This window comes from Myotis lucifugus, unplaced genomic scaffold, assembly GCF_000147115.1.
Source record: "Myotis lucifugus unplaced genomic scaffold, Myoluc2.0 scaffold_3, whole genome shotgun sequence".
Classification (NCBI taxonomy): domain Eukaryota; kingdom Metazoa; phylum Chordata; class Mammalia; order Chiroptera; family Vespertilionidae; genus Myotis; species Myotis lucifugus.
In genome coordinates this window covers 4,199,516-4,222,796 of record NW_005871051.1, presented here as the reverse complement: position 1 = coordinate 4,222,796, position 23,281 = coordinate 4,199,516, and the positions used below count along the sequence as shown (strand labels likewise).

At 41.4% G+C, this 23,281-nt stretch overlaps 1 protein-coding gene and 1 non-coding gene across 2 annotated transcripts in view; both read right to left on the bottom strand.

Annotated features, from left to right (window-relative positions):
* Window positions 1-23,281, bottom strand: part of PLCL1 (phospholipase C like 1 (inactive)) — a 49,886-nt gene that overhangs the window by 17,421 nt on the left and 9,184 nt on the right. Inside the window, exons 3-4 of the mRNA XM_023759895.1 lie at window positions 14,522-14,597; window positions 12,092-12,201 (exon numbers count right to left, since the gene is read on the bottom strand). Of these exons, the coding sequence (XP_023615663.1) occupies window positions 12,092-12,201; window positions 14,522-14,597 (186 nt within the window). The remainder of the gene's footprint in view (window positions 1-12,091; window positions 12,202-14,521; window positions 14,598-23,281) is intronic.
* On the bottom strand, window positions 11,667-11,770 carry LOC111828112. The gene has a single exon (XR_002831900.1). It is a non-coding gene; the product is annotated as a U6 spliceosomal RNA (small nuclear RNA).

The following is a 23,281-nucleotide window of genomic DNA, read 5'->3' as shown; positions in this document are numbered from 1 at the left end:
AAAAGAAAAATGAGCACTGAAAGAATGCAAAACTCACTATTCATAATAGTAAGAGAAAAATACTTGAGCTTACCCTCCCTCTACCAGGAAGGGGATTCTCACCAGGTGACCTGCTGGTACCCTAATCTCAGATGTCCAGTCTCCAGAACTGTGAGAATCAGTATCTGTTGCTTAAGCCATCCAGTCTGTGGTATTCTTGTTGGAGCAGCCCAAACAGACCAAGACAGTCCGTACATTAGTCTTGTAGGGCTGCCATAACAGAGTGCCCCAGGCTGGGTAAATTAAACAACAGAAGTGTACTTCTCACGGTTCTGCAGGCTCGGAGCCCAGGATCAAGGTGTGGCAAGGCTGATTTCCTCTGAGCCTTCTCTCCTTGGCTTGGAGATGGCATCAGCTCCGTGTGCTCACATGGCCGTTCTGTGTGCGTCTTTGTTTAATCGCTTCTTGTAAGGACACCAGTCCCACGGGATTAACCCGACCCTAATGACTTCATTTTATCTTCATTACTTCTGTGAGACCCCGTCTCTAAAACTGTGCCATTCTGAAACAGTGGGGTTAGGCTTTCAACATAGGCTTTGGGGGGATACAATCCAGGCCATAACAGTCACCCCTCTTTTAATGTTCCAATCTGGGTCTCAGGAGAACTTATCTATATCCGACCACACTGAAACCCCTGTGTTTCAAATCCTGGCACAGTGTGCCTATTGTATTATGAGGAAGAAACCCTTCTCTGATCACCTGGAGACCCGCTTGTGTTTACATATTTGTAAGTTTAGGGTTTTAATTATTATTATAAAGTATGGCTTTACTGTAGTCGATGTGCTTTTCACACATTATATGTGAAATTGCTGTGTGACAGAAGGGGCAGTCCGGTCAAATAATGGACAAGGACTCCAGGTTCAGGCTGCCTGGGTTTCAGTGCCGGCTCCGCCACTCAGCTACTTGACTCTGTTAAAGGTGAGCTGTTTACCTAACCTTTCTGCCCCTCAGTTTTCTCATGTGAAAATTAGAAATAGTAATATTACCTGCATTATATGGTTGTTATTAAAATTAAATGATTTAATAAGGATCAAGCACTTGGAACACTGCCTAGCAGAGAATAAACATTTTGTAGCTATTATTTATTGTTGTTGCTAAACTGCACTCTATATTAAGAAAAATATTTGAAAGAGAATCAAATTCTTCAATTCCAATCAGTCATATGCTTCATTCAAGTTTTATAGTGAATATCCTGATTTCCCCCCAAAATATCCCAATTTTTTTCTGGTGTACACAAGTTTTTTAAATAATTCTTTGTTTTTGGTTAAAAGTAAGATTAATCTAGATTAGAAGACTTTTTTTAAGTGTAACTAAGACCAATGAGAGAAAGTTTGCCTATTTGGGGCACAAGTGAATTCTAGGAAGGAGAGCAAACTCCAAGGCACTTTCATTTATTCATAGCACAAGGTATATGACGAATTCTTATGATGAATTCTTAAACAGAGACAATGATGAAGATGGTGCTGACTCACAAATGGAGGAAGAAGCTAAAAGGGGAAAGATACCCAGGTTTTATAAAGTTCATATAAAAAATTCTAAAGTCCAGTCACGTGGCTGGTTAATGCTACCTCCTCCACGCTGGGAAAGACAAGAAACCCAGAGAGAAACAAAGGGTCTCTTTTCAATCCTCTTAGAAACAACAACAGCAAGAGTGACTGAGGTCTTACTGCACTAGGCAAATTTCAATATTCTTTTCTAGGTTTAAATTCACACAATTTAATGCAACAAACACATCTTGAGCATATGCTTCTATTGCAATGACAAAAACTTGACTGTGGGCACTAGAATTGTAAACTGTAGAAAGGGCCACCAAAAAGCATATAAAATGTATATAGAAAACTAGAGGCCCGCTGCACGACATTCGTGCACGGGGGCGGGGGGGTGGGCAGGGGTCCCCTCAGCCTGACCTGCGTCCTCTCGCAGCCCTGGACCCTGGACCCCTCGGGGGATGTCCACCTGCTGCCTTAGGATGTCCATAAGCTGGCAAGCGGACATCCCCTGAGGGGTCCTTAGCACTTGTCAGGTATATGACAAATCTAGAAAGTGCCGTTCACTTAGATTCAAAGGGAATGGCGCCCCCTAGAGCCATGTGGTGAACAACTTACATGGTAGCATGTGGCCGCTCTGGCCAATGCAGGGGTTGGATTGTTAAAACTTGTGTTGTACAGCACCGATGGACCTAGAGAGCATTATGCTAAGCGAAATAAGCCAGTCAGAGAAAGATAAGTGTCACATGATCTCACTCATATGTGGAATCTAATGACCAACATAAACTGATGAACAAAATAGACCCAGAGACATAGAAACATTGAACAGACTGTCAAACCTCAGAGGGAAGGCAGGGGAGGGGGGAGGGGGAAGAGGTCAACCAATGAACTCATATGGGTATATGCATAACCCAAGGACACAGACAGTAGGTGGTGAAGGCTTGGGGGAGAAGGGGGAGAGGGCAATAGGGGGAAAAGGGGACATATGTAATACTTTCAACAATAAAGATTTATTTAAAAACAAACTTGTGTTGTGCCCAGCCGTGTAGCTCAGTAGTTGAGCATCGACCCATGAACAAGGAGGTCATAGTTTAATTCATGGTCAGGGCATATGCCTGGGTTGCGGGCTCAATCCCAGTATGAGGTATGTAGGAGGCAGCCAACCAATGATTCTCTCTTATCATTGATGTTTCTCTCTCTTCCTCTCCCTCTCTCTCTAAAATCAGTTTTTAAAAAATATATTTTAAAAAACTTGTATTGAAAAAAACCCAATAACAATAATGACTGTACTGGCCTAGATAATTTTGGTTGTGCTGATGTTTAACTTTAATGACATTCACAGTCTCACGTAATTAATTATCAAGGCCAGCTGTAGTTCAGGTCTCCTGTGGAAACTCTTCCTGGGAATCCTTGACAACGGAGCCAGAGGAAATGACCTTCCCAGGAGCAGTTATTTAAAAAATAAGGACAGTGGCGATCACGTCACTCTTTGCTCCCTCTCTGTCTTACCAGAGAGGAAGTTCTGGAACAAAATTCTACTGACTGAAATAAACCCAATAATCGTAGGTGGTGGTTATGAAGCGAAGGATTACTGAAATGATTCAGTCTGAGTGATAGAACTCACTAGCTAAGAAAGTACTTTCTAAAATTCAGACATGGAATTTCCACCCTGGGGGTGCTTGTAATTATATAGGTACACACATATTTGTGTTTTTCACAAGAACAATGGAGAATAAACAGCTTTAGATAATCAAAAATGCAGAGGAAGGTATTTCTCCAATATTGTTATTATTTTATCTACATGTATCGTGACAGGGCTTACAATGATTGGGGTTAACAAATAGATTGCTTAATATAAAAACCAGAGGGCTATGTTATAACACACATGTATACCCATGAGCACACACACAGTACATACATAACTGTTCCTTTCAATGACCTGCTTCCTCTCGCAGGCAAAATGTATTCGAGAGAAAAGAGAACAGGAAGGAAGTTGCTGGCATTTTCCCTCCCTGGTTTCAGGTTACATGAGAAGGCTCCATGGGCTGACTCCAAGGATACACAATGCACATTGTTAAGAATCTTTGGTCTCATTATTCAGATTTAACATTAGGACACAGTTACCACTAAAGCACACTTTTCATACACAAGCATGTACATGCCAGCTTCATTTCTGGCAGCCTTAGGTATAAGCTTCTTGGTTGACATCAAATCCCCAGTAAACAACAGAGCCTGTTTCCTACGAGCTGTGTAGTAAGTGTAAAGAGCCATCGAAGGCGAGAGTCGGGAAGGGGTGTGCAACCAGCGAGGACTTCACCTGCAAAAAAACTGTCAAAACCTCTCGAGTGTTCATATCTGATCTGGACAATGTCCTCGTGCAGGCCAACTGCAGGAATAAAGTGCTGATTCAATAATGAACCACCGGAGCCCAGCCAGTGTGGCTCAGTGGTTGAGCATTGACCTATGAACCAAGAGGTCACGGTTCAATTCCAGGTCAGGGCACATGCCCAGGTTGCGGGCTCCATCCCCACTGTAGGGCATGCAGGAAGCAGCCAATCAGTGGTTCTCTCTCCCTCTCCCTTCCTCTCTAAAACCAACAAAAATATATATTTAAAAAAAATAATAATGAACACTGGAGAACACAAGGAACTCTCTAAACCATTCAACCTTCCTCATATATCCTTGTTTTTTTAAAAAAGTGAGGCTCAATTAAATCTGGAGAAACAGAAACTTACCGTGAGACAAACCCATGTTTCTGACCCAAGGCAATGAGAAGTAACTGCTGAAACCCAGGCCGCACTTTTAGGGTTTCCAGTATAGTTTATGTAAATGTGTGTGAAAAATACATATTTTAATACATGTTTAAGAAAAGAGAGCTCAACGTTGTAAAACTAGATTTTTTAGCAATTTATCAGGAACTTCTTCTGGGCCCCAGGAATTACTATTTCTCAGGCAACAGGAAAAACAAACCAGTATTATTCTAGTTGTCCCATAATGTCAGCTGCTGAGAAGCAGATGACTGGGAGAGCTAGAATATTCCAGTTGATTAGGCATACCTCAGAGAGATTTAGATGGCAATGTTTTTATCCTGACTACATTGTAAAGCAATTAAATAACTTTCGATCCCTGAGTCCATGACTCAACAGTCCATTGAGAACAGTATCTTTTAAATAAACACTTGAAGACCGTGGCTGTTTTCAGAGCACATAGCTGTCCTGGCAGACTTACACGCCAAGTCAGAAGGGTTTAGTGTACTTTGCTGCAAAGCGAAGGATGTTCTTCAGAGAAGAAACGTCTACGTTTCTTTGTCTCTGAAAGCAAGCAGCCCCTATCTACTGATTTTACAACCTTCCCATAACATCATCTGAGGGTGCAAAAGCCGAAGACCCTCTTCTAAGTCCTAGTTCTGTGATAGGGAGTCTTGTCCTTCCAGAAGTTACCTTCACTCAAAAAATTAATATGATGAGTATAATGATAAGAATGGTGATAAGAATGGATGTTTCTTGCCTTCGTCAATAATTTCCTGAAGAGTTATGTGTCCATTTTTCATGAATCTAAACTTACTTTAAAAAAATCCAAGGGGAGTTTTCAAAATATGCATCACTAACCTTTTCATAAAGCCATGGGTTTTCCTTAAAAGGAAAATTAAGTTCCTAATTATTCTGCTTTGGGGAATAGGTGTCTTCACTTATTACAAATGCTTAAAATATCACTGCTATGTGGGGAGTGATTAATACTACAATATTGTTTCACAAGCGGGAGACAGAGCTGGGGGTCTCCCCCACTTCCCAGTCTACCAGTCTGAGTCTGTAATCTCATACATGATGTACAGTTGAGCACACTGGATCTACCTGAAATCAAATAAGTATAATTAAATTGGAAGGTAACCACTTCTGGACTGGGGAAGTTTCTCGCTGACCATTATGATCTTTTCAATATGGCTTTAAAAGAGTAACACCTAATTTCATTATTCTTAAACAAAATTATCCTTTACATATTTACATATACAGATAGATATATACATGTGTGTATATACACATACACACACATATGTAACGTTTTATGTGCATATTTATACACGTATGTGTGTATGTGGACAAATGTTAAACTTTACCTGAGCCCCGTGCTCCTGGGAACAGGGATGGTTCAGAAACCCCCACTCCTTTGTGCTCTAGAAGATGGCTTACTGCAAAGGCTCTCCATTCCCCGTATGACTTAGATAAGACTCACGGAGGCCCCCTGTCACCAATGTCAAGGCCAGACACACACCTTTCAGAAATGATGAAGGTGAACTGGGTAAAATACCTGCTTTCTTGCCTTGGCCAAACTTTAGTTAAGCTTCTTTCCTTCCTTTAAGCTCCTGAACTTGACCCCTCCCCCAGCATACAGCCTCTTCTCTTTAAAAAAAATGTTTTCATTGATTTGAGAGAGAGAGGAGGGGAGAGGGAGAGAGAGGGAGAAAAAACATCTATGTCAGAGAGAAAAAAGGGCCCAAACCACACAACCTGGGCATGTGCCCTGACCTGGAACTGAACCAGAGACCTTTTGGTGCATGGGATGACGCTCAACCAACTGAGCCACAGTGGCCAGGGCCATATAGGCCCTTCTTTTTTTTTTTTCTTCTAAATATATTTTATTGATTTTTCACAGAGAGGAAGGGAGGGAGATAGAGAGTTAGAAACATCGATGAGAGAGAAACATCGATCAGCTGCCTCCTGCACACCTCCCACTGGGGATGTGCCCACAACCCAGGCACATGCCCCTGACCGGAACCTAACCTGGGACCCCTCAGTCCACAAGCCGATGCTCCATCCACTGAGCCAAACCGGTTTCGGCCATATAGGCCCTTCTTAATGGCCTCCCAGGTTCATACCACCTAGCCACCCACTCCCCATCCCTCGTCTTTTTAGATTATTTGACCCTCTGAGTAAAAAAAAAACACAAAAAAAACCCTTTCTGCCTGACCTATGAGACGCTTAGATTTTATGGAAGGAGCAGTCTCCCTTCTCATTGCAATGGTCTCCTTTGCCATATTGCAATAATCCTTTCGAATAGAGTATCTGTTGGCCTGAATCTGGACTTGCTCTTACTTGACAATGTACACACCCCACTTACACATACATTCAAAGACGTGAGCTCATACTCTGATTTGGTTAAGAATAAGGAAATTAGGTCACTGTATCACTTCTTTTCCCGAGAGTGACAAGGGAAGTGGAGGAGCTTGTGTCTGAAAACCCTGAGAAGCTAGTTACAGTGGTTCTCAACCTTCCTAATGCCGCCACCCTTTAATACAGTTCCTCATGTTGTGACCCAACCATAAAATTATTTTCGTTGCTACTTCATAACTGTAATTTTGCTATTGTTATGAATCGTAATGTAAATATCTGATATGCAGGATGTATTTTCATTGTTACAAATTGAACATAATGAAAGCATAGTGATTAATCACAAAAACAATATGTAATCATATATGTGTTTTCCGATGGTCTTAGGCAACCCCTGTGAAAGGGTCGTTCGACCCCCAAAGGGGTCACAACCCACAGGTTGAGAACTGCAGGGCTAGAAGAAGTTAAAAATGAAACACTTCTGTTATACTGATGTCTTCTTTCCTCTCCTATCATTGTAGAAAACAGTTAACACCATTAAGACATGAAACTCCCCTCCGCTAAAAACTCACCTTAGACTAAGACTGGGTGTATAAGGAAAATGTTTTCTCTAGAGAAAAGTTTTCCTGCAAGAAAAGGAAGACCTTCTAGAACATCACAAGTTGGAGCCAAGCCTCTGGTCTGTAACAGCTACTCATTAAGATTCTGCCACATGTGAATTATTCAGAATCATTATAAAATGCTGCTTTCATCTGGGAAAAAAGTGTACCTCCCGGAGACACTACATTTAGTTGTCCTGGAGATAAAGTAGAGTGGTCTGTGCGCCCGTAATCGTGTCAACAGCCTGGCTTGCTCTCTAGAAACTCCTGGGAGGCACAGCTGGGATGCAGGCACCCAAGGCAGAAACCGGGACAGCGTGTGACCGGCCTGCTTATTGCCAGAAGCATTAACATTCCACCCAGCCGCCCTGCATTGTTGGAGCAGGGCCCTTTGAAATAATGGGTTTTAGATTTGCGGCTTGTTTATTATTAAAGATGAATTAATTACACTTAAAAAAAAGCATTTACTGTTTTTTCTAGCACTAATACAGCTAATATGCTATATCATTTAAGTCTCTCTCTAAATCTTTTCAACTTTAATCACAGAAATCTCTCTAAAACCAACCTTCTAATGCCCTCCCCTGCAACGACAATCTGTCCGATGGGTTTTATGGGAAGGCATGAGGGATTTTATGGGAAAACAGAACACTGCTACTGGTTACTTTTCAGAAGGTTGGTGATGACATTCACTTGTGATGAGCAATATGACTCATGACCAGATTTCCTAATAAGAATGAGCAGTGATGCTAATGAATGGTAATTCAATGAGCCAGGCCGGCCTTTTAAACATCCCAGGCCGAGGTAAGGAGGTCCAGCACCTTTGTTGTGTTTTCTTCTCACTGTCATTTTCCGATCGTTTTGGCAACCACTCTCAAGTATCAAGATGCAAGGCAGGGCTTGGCGTCCATGAAAGGCTAGAGATGTTACTCTCTGCTCTACGGGCACTTCCTCGAAGACCTCCCTGATCTCCCACTAGGTCAGACCCCCCAACTTTCTCGGGAACACCAGGCAACTCTCCCCCATGGCACTCATCACAGGCAAACCGAACAGGCAGCGTGTGGCCCTTCAACGACTGCCTCCCCCACGGCACCACCAGCTCCATGAGCCCAGGGGACCATGTTTTTATTCGCCAGGACACCCCCAGGCACACAGTCTACCCGGCAGGAACTTAGATGTTTGTTGAATGGGTGAGTATGAATTCACACACACACAAAATCAGTTTGCCAAATTAGGGATTAGAAGAAGCCCCTGTTACAGTTTGGACTTCCTTATTTATACATGTTGGAGAGAAAATAAATAAAATCTCCTTCTTGATACGGGAGAGAAAAAGATTTATTCTGCACTGATAAGCCAAACAGTAACAAGGTCCTAAAACCAGGTCTAGGAGTAGCTCTTCAGACCCCTCGCCCAACACAGCCATACCCAGCTTAGCTTATACAGCCCCAGCAGTTGATGCTAAGCCTTCTAAATGGACACTCTTCACTTCACAAGGCCCGACAGCATTTTCTTCTGTGTGTGAAGATAATGGCACTGACCTGTGAGACTGAAGCTGTTTTTCTAGAACTGACTCATCCATTCTCTCTCACCTGCTGCTTCGTGGTGATAAATGACAAGCACTGAAAGGCAGCGGCTGAGGTTACAGATGAGGCTAGAGCTTGCTGGGTTGAATGAGACTAAACCAGCTGCCACCATAATCACACCCTCCATTTTGGCATCATTGTTATTTTGCCCTTTCCAGTTCTAGTCACCGAACATTGCCAGCGTGACAATACCATAACTGCTTGCCAAAATTCAGGTATTATTTTAAAAACTTACAGGAGGCAAAAATTTAAAAATCAAATGAGAATTTAAAAAATAAATGTAGGCAGCCAGTGTGGCTCAGTGGTTCAATGGCAACCTATGTACCAGCAGGTCCCTGGTTCGATTCCCGGTCAGGGCATATGCCCCAGCTGTGGGCTCGATCCCCAGCAGGGGGCATGCAAGAGGCAGCCGATCGATGTTGCTGTTCTCTCTCATTGACATGGATTGAATTATTCGTCCAGAAAAACCAATGGTCACACCTGACGTCAGTGCAGTGGTGCAGATGTGCACGCCCTCAGGAAAGGGGAGCAGATACTGGTGCATGAATCCACCCGCGGCAGGTTCCCCAACAGCATCCACCTCAGAGGGTTAGAGTGAGGACTAAGTGAGTCAATAAATGAGTGACTTAAGGAGCATAAAGCAATGTCTGGCATACAAACAGTGCTGTACACGTGTGTATTATTTTTATTATTAATAAGGAGCATTTGGTGCTTAAAATGAGCAGCTAGATGATTTTCATACAACATCTTAAATAATTTTAAGGGAAACCTGTAAAGATACTGTTGTTATACCCATTTTACAGGGAGAACCAAGGCCAATCAAATGTGCATGGAAGGGACATGTGACACTACTTGTCAGAAGGGTTGCAAACCAATTGTGCTTCCTACCTCTAGGACTGTAGTGTTTCCAGAGATAGAGCCCCCGTTAGCTTGTGTTCCTAAGTGACCCCTGGCAGACATACATTGCGAGCTAGAAATAAGCCATTGTTTTAAGGCACTGCAATCCCCAGATCTGTTACACAGCACAACCTAGCCTATCCCAACTGAGGAGAAGCACAGAGACAAAAGAAAATGTTCCCAAGGCCACACAGCCAGAAGCATCTGGCTCCAGAGTCTGTGCCCTTGACCGCCAGTTTAATAATTGATAGTAATGCCAATATAAAGAATAGTTTATTGCTAATGCATTCTTGTAAATGGGGACCTATTTCTAGACATTAGCATAAATAGCTGAATGAGCTGGCTCAGGACAAAACCTAGCCTTTCTCCGGCTCCCACTGCAACACAGTCAGCAGCTACCAGAAACACCACTGGAGTTTTCCATGGACACATGGAGGACACTGGCCATGTCCCTTCCTTCTATAATCCCAGAGCAGTCCCCGGGGGGACGGGACACACATGATCACTATGGGCTGCCAGAGAGCCTGGTTTAATCACCCTCCCCACATACACAGTATCTCATGAAATGATTTAAAATATCTCTGGCCATTCAGTTAAAGGTAACTGTTCTCGCTGTCATTCGGTCTTTCAGAGAGCGATGCCTCTCCTTATTCTTGCTTTTCCCATTAGCCCATCACCTTGTTTTCCCTTCTTCTTGTGTCTTTCAACAATGAGCAGAGACCTCAAATGTGTTTCCAAGCTCTATTAGGAAGCACAGCACCACAGTGACATCCGGTAATTTCCCGGCTGTGGTGAGTCCCCAGAGTTGTGAGCGCCTGAAATCTGGGGACTGAATGAGAGAATCTGCCTGGTTTAGAACACAAGTGCCCAGAGGACAAGTCAGATGCTTCAGCCTCAGCTCTTTCCAAGGAAAACCAAAGTGTTGTCAAGATAAAGCAGAAGGAGCAAAGGTTTAGCAAAAAGTTAGGTGGGAAAGTATTAGACATATCAACTGGACATAAATCTATAAAAGAGACCCAGTTTTTTAGGGCACACACTGAAATGCATTAAATTATAAACTTTCTTCAATATTATTTCCATATATCTCAGTGACCAGCAGATTAATAAGCCACATAAATAAATATCTGCGGAACAGAGAGCGTTTGCATCAGGTTCACACTGCCATGTTGCACTCCAGTGCTGTCATGAGCTGCTCTTTATATTAATGCCATAGCTCCTCCCTGCCTGTTAGGCAAATGACACCTATTCCCCCCACCCCCACCCCTTGCCCCCAGAGTGTCAATCCATGAGGTCAGGGTCTGTATCCCTTTTGTTCTCCATGGATCTTCTATGCCTAGCACAGAGCCCATTATACAGTAGGGCTTATCTGTGAGATGAATTTTTAATAAACATTTGTGATACATCTTACAGATCCCCTAGCACTTTCATATAAATGTGTGCATCTCCCTGCACAGCAGGTTAGAGACACAGGCTCTGGAGCAGACCACCTGGGCTCAGACTCCAGCTCCACCATGTACCAGCTGAGTGATCTTGGGCAAGTTTTCAATGCCTCAGTTTTCTTACCTGTGAAATGGGAATAATGACAGTATCGGGTTGTTGTATTAAAATGCTAATTCATATGAATCTTATAAAACAGCACCTGACACTGTATGTGTAAATGTCAGCAATGATTAATTTTGATTGTGGCTGTTTTTCTCCTATCACAATGTCAAAAACAAATTATTCCTGTATCATCTTTACTTAAAACCCTGAAAGTAATTTTCAGTAGAGCAGATGATAATCTCAGGAAAATGACTTCCAAAGCTATTTGCAAAAATAAATGTATTTACAAAGTCTGTTCTTAAAATAAACATGACCCTAAGTGGCTCCAGCTATTCTAAAGCTAAGGCTCTTCCAGTCACTTGAATTGGGTCCTTCTCCTGCAACATTTGGCCTTTTCTTTCTTTTCTTTTTTTGATAAAAAATACGGAATGCTTCACGAATTTGTGTGCCATCCTTGCGCGAGGGCCATGCTAATCTTCTCTGTGCCGTTCCAAGTTTAGTAATGTGCTGCCGAAGCGACCACTGGACTTATTCTTTTCACAAACAAGAAACAAGAACAAACGTACTGACTTGAACAGAAGTGGTATGTGAGTAAACACACACACACACACACACACACACACACCAGGCAATAGAATTAGGTTGTGCTGTCCTCGCTGCCCTATCAGGGCAGAGGCATGTCAATCCCAGCAGGCATCTCCCCAACACTTAGAGCATGACCTGGTGATTAGGCCACATGTTACTAAAAATGCAAATCACCGTATTTAACCACCGGTGTTTCTCTACCCGCTGGAGAGATGGGGAGAGAAACCAAGAAAAGGGGCACCTGGGCATTCGCTTACCTTCAATACCGTAATGTTCCAAGCGAAGCTCTCAGTGGCCTTGTTGAGTTTTCTTCCTTTCAAGCCTTCTTTGGCCCCCAGATTATGAAGTTCCTCATGGAACTCCATCCCTTTGAAAAGAGAACATGTAAGAATTCTTAGTATATATTGAAGAAAAAGAGGCATTTTATGAAAATATTATCAGTAAAAATATAATTTCCCATTCCTGTCCTTCTCTTATAATCTCTAAATCCCTAAATTAAACACTCCTTCCCAATCTGTTCATCCCCATCAAATGGCTATTCTTAGGGGGAAACCAACAATAATCAATGTATTAGACTAAATTACTTTCTAAAGAGCCAGGAGCCATAGACCTGAGAAGGTGAGAAGCAAGTTCTTCCAACAGGGTACATCCATCTTATTTGTCCTCTGCCTGGCTTTCATATGAAATGGTGTAATGTGTGAATGGCAACCATATGTGATGGGTGCAAATACCTCTCTTTTCCTATGGACCCTGTGGCTTGACAGTAGGCCCTGGAGCCCACATCTGTAACAATGGTAATTAATAAATGTTGAGTGAAAAGTAAAAAGATTTTTTAAAGGTAACATTCCTGGAAACACCCAAATGTTTCAGATTTGGGAATGACCAGAAAGTGACTTTTAGCTCAACCATTCTCCCATGCTGAATACTATGAAAAACAGCACCGCGATCAACTGTTCCTTCAGCCTCGGAGCTTCAAGGATGGGGATCATCCTTTCTCTGGGCAGCTCATTCCACCTTTGAATAGCTATGACCGATACCCAGGCAAAGTCTCTCTTCCTTGGAATTTCGATTCATTCCTTGGTGCTACCTAGACCTAGACCAACAAGGTCTGCTCTCATTGCCTCAGAGAAGCCCATTAAATATCTTAAGGAAGATATTAAAGTCCACTCGAGTCTTCTCTTCTCCAGATTAGACATTCTGACATGTTTGAGCGTACTAATAAGGTCTTTTGTTGAAGGATGACCTCCAGGCAGGGCCACTGCGGTACCTAACTTCCCAGAGTGAAGCTTGCAGAGACCTGCGACCGGGAACATCTATCTACGTGGGCTGGAAGCAGCCCACTCGAGGGAGGGGTGACCCACCACCCTACTTGCTCCAGCTGCTCTGCCTTGACTAATGCAGCTAACACCACAGTAACTTTCCTGGTGCTAACATCTCAAACAGCAGGTGGTAAGAGCATGACTGTGAAGCCGGGGCTAACATCAGCTCCACCACTTACCAGGTATGTGAGCACGAGTGAGTCTCTGAAACTCCATGAGTCAATTTCCTTATCGGTAAAATGGTGATAACATGAAGGCTTACCTCAAGTGATTGTGGTGAAGATTAAATGAGTCACCACATATAAAGCTCTCAAAGTAGTGCCTGGCACTAGGAGTATTATATAACAAGTATTTGGTAATATTATTTTTGTGCTTCCAGTCAACTGAAACATATAAGCCTGCTGGTCAGTCAGTGTAGAGCACCATTTTTATTTTTAATTTTTTTAAATTTATTTTTATTGCTGAGAGTATTACAGATGTACCCCACTTACTCCCCTTTGCTCCCTGCCACCTGGCTCCCACCCCACCCCAGGCCTTCACTCGCACTGTTGTCTGTGTCCATGGGCTATGCTCATATGCATATGGGTGCAAAGCTCAGCTCTACCACATTTTAATATGGAATCTTGGGTAATTCACTCAACATCTTGGGTAATTCACTCAACCTCTCAGAATCTCAGATGCCTTATGTGTAGTTTGGATATAATGATGATTACCTTGCAGAGTTGTTGTAGTGATTAGTATATCATATGCATATATATCAAGCAATTGTCATTATTGCCATCATCCTCATCATAATCATTATTGTATGTGTGGACCAAGGGGACATGATCCAAGAAAAATGCAAGTACAGGCTTTGGGTAAAGAGGCACACCAATAGAGGCAGGCCCTCACAGATATGGGGCCCATCCCGTCCTTAAAGAAAGAACATTCTAGAATGAGGACAAGTAAATTAGGTAAAAGCCCGGAAGATTAAAAGGATCATGTTTCCAATTGTAAAATGAAGTGGTTCTTACGAGGCAGTGTGGACCCATAGCTTCCTATCAGTAGAAAAAGGTTTTGATAGGCTCCAAACCCTCAAAAGCAGATTCAGAAACCCCCTCCTCTCCAGAAATCTTCAGACATCACCCCCCTTATATACACTGTACTAAACGAAGACTTAAGTGTAACTCAGAGGATAAACTGGAGAGTGAGGGGTGAGAGATAATATAGGTAAACAATTAATTGTAATTTAAGATAGAAAGAATTAAAGTCAGAAAATATTTGACTTTTAGAAGTAGAAACACAAACTTAAAAAAAAAATCTGCCAAGATGATCATGATGATTTCTAAACAGAATAGAGGCAGGAGGGTGAGAGTGGGCGGAGATTACCTGCTTTCTGGCACTGCACAATCTTTTCCTGGACTGTGTCAGCCATTTCTATGAGAAACCGGCTCTCCTGAATCATCTGTCACAAAACAAACATCAGAAAGGTGGTTGTCAGAGATCCTTACACTGGCTCATTGGAAAGAGTGCGCACAGAGACCTACATGATATGGCCAGCAATGGGGCACCCTGGCCTTAACCCCGAGAAATGGGAGAGGGAAGGATGACCTCTGCTCCAACTCCCACCCACTTAACACCACAGCTAGAGTCACCTACCGTGATTGCTCTAGTTATGCAACCTGCCTCTCCCACAATGGATGTCAAACAAGTAACTGCTGAATTCATGCACATTCTTTAAGCCTCAGATGGCATCCATGAACACCTCTTATTCCACTCCCTCATCCCAAAGGTTACGACATCAAGGCAAGTGTCATTGAAACAACAGCAATGGGAATCAGAACAGGGAATCACTTAGTGATGAGCTCAAGGACTCATCACTATAAATGAAGTTGTCAGCTTGGAGTTGGCCGAGGTCTGGCTGTCCCTCGAGAAGGGCTCCGGCTCCATTGGCAATAATGAGAAGTGGGTCAGGTCCCGGAGCCAGCAGCTCAACAGAGCTTGAGGTACCAACACTGAAATGGTTGTCCCTGCCCTCCATATTTGGGTAGAAAGCAAATATGTCTAAGAGGTAAATAATATACTGAGTGGAGTAGGGGAAATAAGATGACTGTTGGAGAGATAAAGAAAAGAAAAATCTGTATGTGAAGATGGGGAAAGATGATAGTAGGTAAAAATTTGACCAGAAAGACAAGGGACTGGGGCCCTTTTGAAGAAATGATTAAAGAAAGTCAACCAATAGGCAAACTAAGAGTTCCTGAATTTCCAGCCACTCTTCTATTCTCAATAAATGTTGTCCCATTTCATCAGACTATTCCATGTTTATCTGTCTGGCTCAATATTCTGAAGGGAGTTAGTTCAAGGTAGGATTCAAAGTGGAGATGAAAAGTCTTGAGTAAAACATTTTTTTATGTCAAATGCTGTAGAATCGCTTCCAAATATCAAGTGGTTTATGATCACAAATTTTCAAATGCAAAAGAAATATTCATTTCTCTTGATTTTGCTCTAAGTACAGAATATGCAATAGCATTCTCTGATTTAAAACAAAACAAAACACTATCGATTTGTTGACCAGTTTTCTTTGCAGGATTTTACTAAGTGTCTTCTCAGTGTTGAGAATAAAAAGAATACACTTCCTGCATCCCAAAACTCTTTGTAACAACCTAAGAACAAGTGTCCTCTTCTTTCAGCCCCACCTCTGCCCGGCTTCCCTCAGGAACCCATTCCTAACGACTCCTTTTTTACCTACAGACTCTGCCTCTCCCCTGGCCTATTCCCTTCTCTCCTGGTCAAATCCTAGTGGGCCTCAAAGCTCACTTCAATGCCCCTCTCCCATTGCTGTCCTGATTCTCCCTTCCCTCCCTCTTTTACCTCCAAATTCCCAGTACATTCTATTTTCTTTAGTCTGCTCACAATATTTTTCTATCTTAAATTACAATTAATTGTTTACCTATATTACCTCCCACCCTCCACTTCTCCAGTAAACTGTAATTCCAGTAGAGCAGGGAACTTATCTTATTCATCTTTATATACCCAGATTCACCTATGCGTTTATATAATTACCTTTTTTCTATTTTACTTTGTAATACTTATTTCTTCTACACATCTATTACCCACACATGCATGCACAATGAAATATTTTATTTATCACTTCTCAAATCCATAATTATATTTTTTGAGCTCTAATCTCTTTTTTTGTGTCTAGTCTTTTTTTCCAGGCTCCTCCATTTTTCTATAACCTTACATGCTCTCCATTTCCATTCAGGTTAAGTACTGAAAAATAAGTATAAAGCTTTCAACAGAGTCATCCCTATAGAAAATATAACACTCAATATCAAAAAACTTTACTACTTATTTGAGGTAAAATGAAGTCAGGACCAAAACATACAACAAATTCTATGATTCCAGTTCTCTTCAAAATCCCCAAGTAAGTACTTGTTAACCCCACATTGTAAGAAGTTTGTTTTTTTTCCCCATGTCTAACAGATCATTTCATAAAGACACAGTCAGTGGGATTTACCGTCAACACAAAAGAGCATCTCTGTGACATTCTCTAAGGAAAACCTGAAATCCGCCAGCAAAAGTCACACCTTTCATTCTAAAATACCTCACCACTGATACTGTCAGCATTTAACATTTTTGCTCATGTGCACTTTTCTCACAAGAGCATTTGATCTTCTCCATGATAACACTTTCCATTGTGCTGAGAAAAATAATTTTATTCTATTTTCCACAGTCAACTGTCAACTTTAGTGGTTGTAGAGAAAACAAGTAAGATGGATGGCTGAAATGTACCAATACTTCCAAGCCACATTTAAATGAACAATTTCAACCTTTCCACAGCTAAGTAATTTATCTCAGTTGTCAGGAAGGAAAATGGTTTATGTGAGTTTCATCTCCTTCCTAGGTCTACAGATCCTGACAGAAATGACATACCAGGTGCAAAAGCCAAGGAGAGAAGGTGAGAAGCATGTCCCCGGGCAACCCCCTGGCTGGTAGGCAGGACACCAGGCAGCCAACGCTGGGTCAGCTCAATGGATAGAACCTGGCAGTTGCCTGTGTGCATATCTGATGTCTCAGCCAGCTCTCAGCTGCCTTTGCCTGTTGTAACACAAAGAGCTTTTCTTTGCTTCAGTGACAGCGTATCTCCCAATGGATCTTATTTCCTTGCCATAGCTTTGTATCTAAAAGGATTTATCCAGGTAAAGGATGGCATTACTTTATGCATTAGATGTCCTCCATGAGGGTATATGAGGTTATCAGTTAAGATTTAAATCATTTACTTACAATGAAAACAGTAATGCTTTTCCTCAGAGACAGCTTGAACTATCCAATCTGTGTGAAAAGGCTGTCCTTCCTGCTCTTCTCCGTAGGGAATTTAACTAATTGCCTAGGATCACTGCAGAGTCCATGTAACTACTTACTGTTATTGAAAAGATGAACTTCCATCACAGCGTGACTCATAAACCTTTCACAGATTATATCTGAATTCCTAGAACCACAGAACTGTATAGTTAGAAATCACTTTAAGGACTGTCACGGGCAATCCTATTTTATAGATGAAAACACAGGGCCTCAAACAGACTTATCTAATCCACACAGCTAGTTAGTGAAAGAGTTGAGTCTAGAAGCCAGGTATTCTTGAGGAGCAGACTGAAGCTGATAAGTTGTTCTGTAATATGAATATTATATTGCAGTTCAGAATTCCTATTACAAGTGCAAGTGGGTGACTAACACTTAATAAAGTAGAATTCATCAAGTAAAGCATCAGGAAAATAATTTTTGCCATGACTGCTTCTCCCTTCAAGTCTAATTTGCAACGTGCATCAACCAACATAATTATTCTTCCTATGAAACCTAGAAAGAACTGCACTTACTTATGTCTACTGCTCTTTCAGAAAGGGGTTATCAAATTTGGAAAATCAATCACAGAAGAATGTGTGAGTCAATAAAGAAATCCAATCTACTCTGGACCTAGTTTGTTCCCTCCCCTTAAAAACAGTGAAATAATTAATCCCTTACCTTCCTTCTAACCAAAACACGGGGTGTTAGTTTTTGGTTCTGTAGTGGCTCAGCTGTTGAGATTGCTTAAAATAAGACTTGGATTTTATTAAACCTGGCACATTTTTGAATCTGACTGCTGTTGCACTATCTTTACTAACAGACTGAAGACACTTTCATTTTTAATTTCTTTTGAAAGTCCAATAAAAGCGATGTTAATAGATTTTGTTTTTATGTTAACAGATTTTGTTTTTAAGCAAAGTCAATTCTATCAAGGGTGTTAATTTTCAGTGAAACAAGAACACACACAGGTCAGAACATGTGCAAGCAGACTGGACACCCCCTGCCGTGGTGTATGTGATGGGTATTCTCTGGCCCAGGACCAGCTCTGAGTCGCATTTCCAAGCCTGGCCTATGACAGCACAGGACAAGCGGACTCACACGGAGCAGGCCAAAGGACACCTGCCTCCACATCATGATAGCAACAGGAGCTCCCGGGAGCTGCTTTCTGAAAACAGGGATCATTTTGCTTTTTTCTCCAGTTGTTCTATTTCCAACAGTTGTCAGCTATCTACTGATTAATCATTAGAAATGTTTGATTTTATCCAGCTATGATTAAAATTTAGCTAATTCATAAAAGTACCAGGTGACTAACCTTCATGAACCTTCTCCAGATTTGCAGGACTGCCCCACACTGCCTTTAACTAAAAGTGTTGCAAGATCGTGAATATCCAGGAAAGTAAAGTGAACTTTGAGGATACAGGCACAATATCCCACAATAAGCTGGCCCGAAATATTTATTAACATGTCTCTGATACCTAGTGTCTTTGGGAACTTGGTACCAAGTGGAGATGTTGTCAACCTTTGAGGTGCTGACAATACCCCCGCGTTATACAGAAAATGTGTCAGAAGTCATTGCCACGCCCATAAGTAAAGGAAGTTTCAATGCACTAAGTGTTCAACATCTTATCTTTCAATAATGTGCTCTGGATGGGCACATGCCTGCAGGCTGTTCTTTCTCCGGGTTCCATTACTACACAAGCCAATATCGTTTTTGAAATGCCAATTAACAAAATTTCCACACAGATTTCATAATGAAAGAAGGGGATGGAAGAAGAGTATCTTTCCTTATCTAATTACAATTTAAATTAATTTCAATAAGCAAAGCTACATACCAACAACTTTTTCCCTTCTTGAGACTCAATATATTTCAGTATAATACTGACAGAAGAGAATGTATTTAACCCAACTCATTATAGTTGGATGAATTGGGATACCTGCCAGTATATTGATTCCATTGCAAGAGTGATTAAAGATAGCAATTAGCTCTTTTTGCTAGATTCCTGGTCGTGCTAACACAACTGCTCTCCACATCCCACCCCAACTGACTTGGTAAAAGATTAAGTAACCCTTGACTCACGTTCTCTAGAATGTTTTGATTTCTTCTTTAACTTCAGAAAATCTGTTGCTCTTACCATAGTAAAGTTTTAACTTTTATGTTAATGATAAATAAGTCAACACAGAAGTCACCTTCAGAAAATGCTTTGGGCTTATTTTTTCCAGTTGCAGTCCCCTGTGACCATTCCTCCTCTGAATGCTATATTCAAACACTAACTGTCCAAAAGTTCTCACATTAATTAAAAACATTTTAAAGGACCAAATATGTTAGGCAAATAATTTTTGACTATGCATGAAAAATTAGACAGGTGAGAACATTAGAAAAGTAAATTCAGCTATCTAAAGAGAAAGGGTATATGTTTGTTTTTTAGACACCCCAGTGATGTTCTATCATCAAATGTAGAAATGTGACTAGAGTAAAATGTTAGGGCTGGGACTAGAGGTGAGCTTCTAAAATAACATTCAGTCTACATGCATAAAAACACCATTGTAGAAAGAAAAAAGTCAAACCTATTCAAACAAATTATGACATTATCCTGCTAAAAATTGCTAAGTATTGTCCAGTGTAGTCACCCACCATTATGACCGTGTATTAAATGGTGAGGAACATGAGCAGATCACCAATCCCAGACTCCTATGTCTGGGCTGGACTCACCAGGCCATCTGTCCTGAATGTAAGCTACTGGAACACAGGGCATGGGGTACCTCCCACCACCTTTACTATACATACTTCAGTGGGATATTTCTTAGAGAAAGTCCAGAGTGGGGAAGTGACGTTTACTGTTTCAGAGACCTGGGCCAAAAAAATTACAGAGCAGTAAAGGGCAAGTCACAGAAATGGTGCTCTGAGTTTACATTAAGTTTTTGGGACAGTTACTAACAAGTTTCCTGAGGACCAGAGTCACCAAGACAGCACTGTGGCAAGCAGTCTATAGCGCCCAGAGCTCTCCTCTGTGAGTTCCAAGCCCGAAAGGGGGCAGCAGTTTCACTGCTCACTTTAGGGGCCTATTCTACTTGCCTGGGTTATTGATCAATAACATTCCCAGTTTGCTTTCATGCTTTTAAGAAGTTGTCACATCCCAACTCTGGCTGTGACACGTGTTCGATATCAGGAAAGTCATCTCTGCTTCAGTTGCACTAATACCAGCTGGGCATTTACATAGTTACAAACCCATTCAGTGTGTTAAGGGAGATTGTAGACAGGACTGCTCCCAAGAAAAATCGTAATTACTTGAGCAATCGCTGGCTCACCTTACCCAGACTTGGAGAACCCTTTGTCATTGGGATCTCTTACTTTTCCCAGGTAAAAACTTGCTTATAGGACAGAATCAAAGGTACAAATTTCCGATAACCTAATGTGCTATTAATCATGGAGACTTTTTTTGCATTTTAAAAGAGATAAAAAATCTTGCTCTGCTGATGTGGTTTAGTGGCTGACTAGTCAGGGCACATGCCTGGGTTGTGGGCTCGATCCCCAGTGGGGGGCATGCAGGAGGCAGCCGATTAATGATTCTCTCTCATCATTGATGTTTCTCTCTCCCCCTCTCCCTTCCTCTCTGGAATCAATAAAAATATTTTTTAAAATACATATAAAAGAGAGAAAATATCTTTAACTCAAAGGAATTAATTGTAATTTTGAAATTTTAAGTACCATGGAGCAGATAGCAGCCATGTGTTTTAAATAAGATATGGGATGGAGGTTTGGAGGTGTCTTCTGAAATTATGCCATACAAATAAGCCTATTCTATTATGGATATATTTAGTTTTTGGTTCTTTGATTTAAACACAGATGGTACAATCCTATATAATGAAAGTTTAATATGCAAATGGTCGTGACACCCTCATGCCGTAATGACCGATCAGCAGGGGGCTGCATGCAGGGCAGGCGGGAGTGGGCGGAGATGCATGCATGGCAAAGCGCACACAGGTGGACAGGGACTTGACGGCCGGCACTGGCAGGGGATGTGAGGCTGAGTTAGTTTCATATACATTTTATTAATTTTCTTTCATCTCTGACACTTCTATTATAGAGAAAGGGCAAATAGCAATATTAAAATAGTTCCTCTAATTAATTCCCTTTTAATGTGCATGAATTTCGTGCACCGGGCCACTAGTCTAAAATAATAAAAGCATAATATGCTAATTAGACCAGACATCCTTCTGGACGTCCTTCCAAATGACCTTCAGACAAAGCTGGGGCTGTGAGGGAAGCCCAAGTCCCGGGTGTCACAGGGAAGTCCAGGTCCCGGGTGACAGAGGGGAGCCGGTGCCGGCAGCCGGGGGAAGGAAGGCCTACTCTTGCACGGATTTCATGCATCAGGCCTCTAGTAGAATTATAATTGCCATACTAATGTTAAAATGACTTTTAACACTAAATGACTTTTAAAACCCTTAAGAGGAAATATTTTCAAATCTTAAATTAGCCAGAAGTTTGGTAAGGGCTAGGGTCAACAGAGGTCATTCGGGAAAACCTAATTTAGAAAAGAATTCTGTGTAGATGAACTCAGGGTCAATGTTTTCTAGAACAGTTTCATTTATTTCCTTTTGATCAATAGTATAAATTGATACAATTAGTTTGGCTTTCAATAAATGTAGGTTACCTGGTTTCCTGATTCGTTTCTTTTGATACTGAAATAAGACAAACATTTGTATCTGTTCAGAATGATTTCAGGTTCTTTTCTGTATTTTTTTAGTGGTTACAACTTTTTTCTCTTGGATAGCATATACATAGTTCATTACCATATTTGAGAAATATAAACTAGGCAACTTGAGTGTAGGTTGAACACACAAGCTGTTCATTTTAGAATATCTGCCCCCTACCACCATCACCACCAGGCAATAAACCCTGGATTTGTCTTCCGCCTTAGTCATCCAAATAAGTTCTTATTAATGTCTGTAAGGTTTTTAAAGACTTTTTATGAAAAGTTTTATGTTTTTATAACAACTGAGCAGAAGGAAGGAAGAGTTTCCATATACCCTCTCACCCCACCCTACCCCCAGTTTTCCCTACTGGTATCACCTTGCATTAGTGTGGCGCATATATTACAATTCGTGAGCAGGTACTGATACGTTATTATTGGGTAAAATCCACAGCTTACATCCAGGTTCTCTCTGTGCTGCATACCCTATGGGTGTTTACAGACTCATAGTGACATGTATCCACTTCTACAATATCACAGAGAATAGTTTTTCTGCCCTAAAACTCCCCCGTGTGCCACTTACTCATCTCTCTCTCTCTCTCTCTCTCTCTCTCTCTCTCTCTCTCTCCCACCTCTCCCAGCCCCTTGCAACTACTGGTCTTTTTACTGTCTCCATAGTTTCACCTTACTCTATTGGTTTGTAACTTTGTGGATAAGACAGGAAAAAATTTAGCTAGGTTGGTGTCACAGAGGTAAACAGGTGGGATTTAAAGATCTACCACATTAATTTGTAGCATGAGAACTACACTATTTTCACCAAGAACAGATGTTTTTATTTACTTTTTATTCAACTAACATAAATGGATAACTTACTACATGCCAGCACTGTTTAGGTGCTAGAGATAACAGTAGTGAGAGAGACAGACAGGGTCTTTGCCCTCTCGAAGTTATACATTCAAATTCAGGGACGAAGGAGAAGAACTGAAATTAAACAAAAGTCAAGCAAAATATTTTTCAAAGCTTCCAGGTAGAATGATGGAAATAAAACAGAGTTATGTGATAGAGTGACAGGTGGGAACAGAGGCTAGAGAAGGCTTGTCTTTTCTTATTG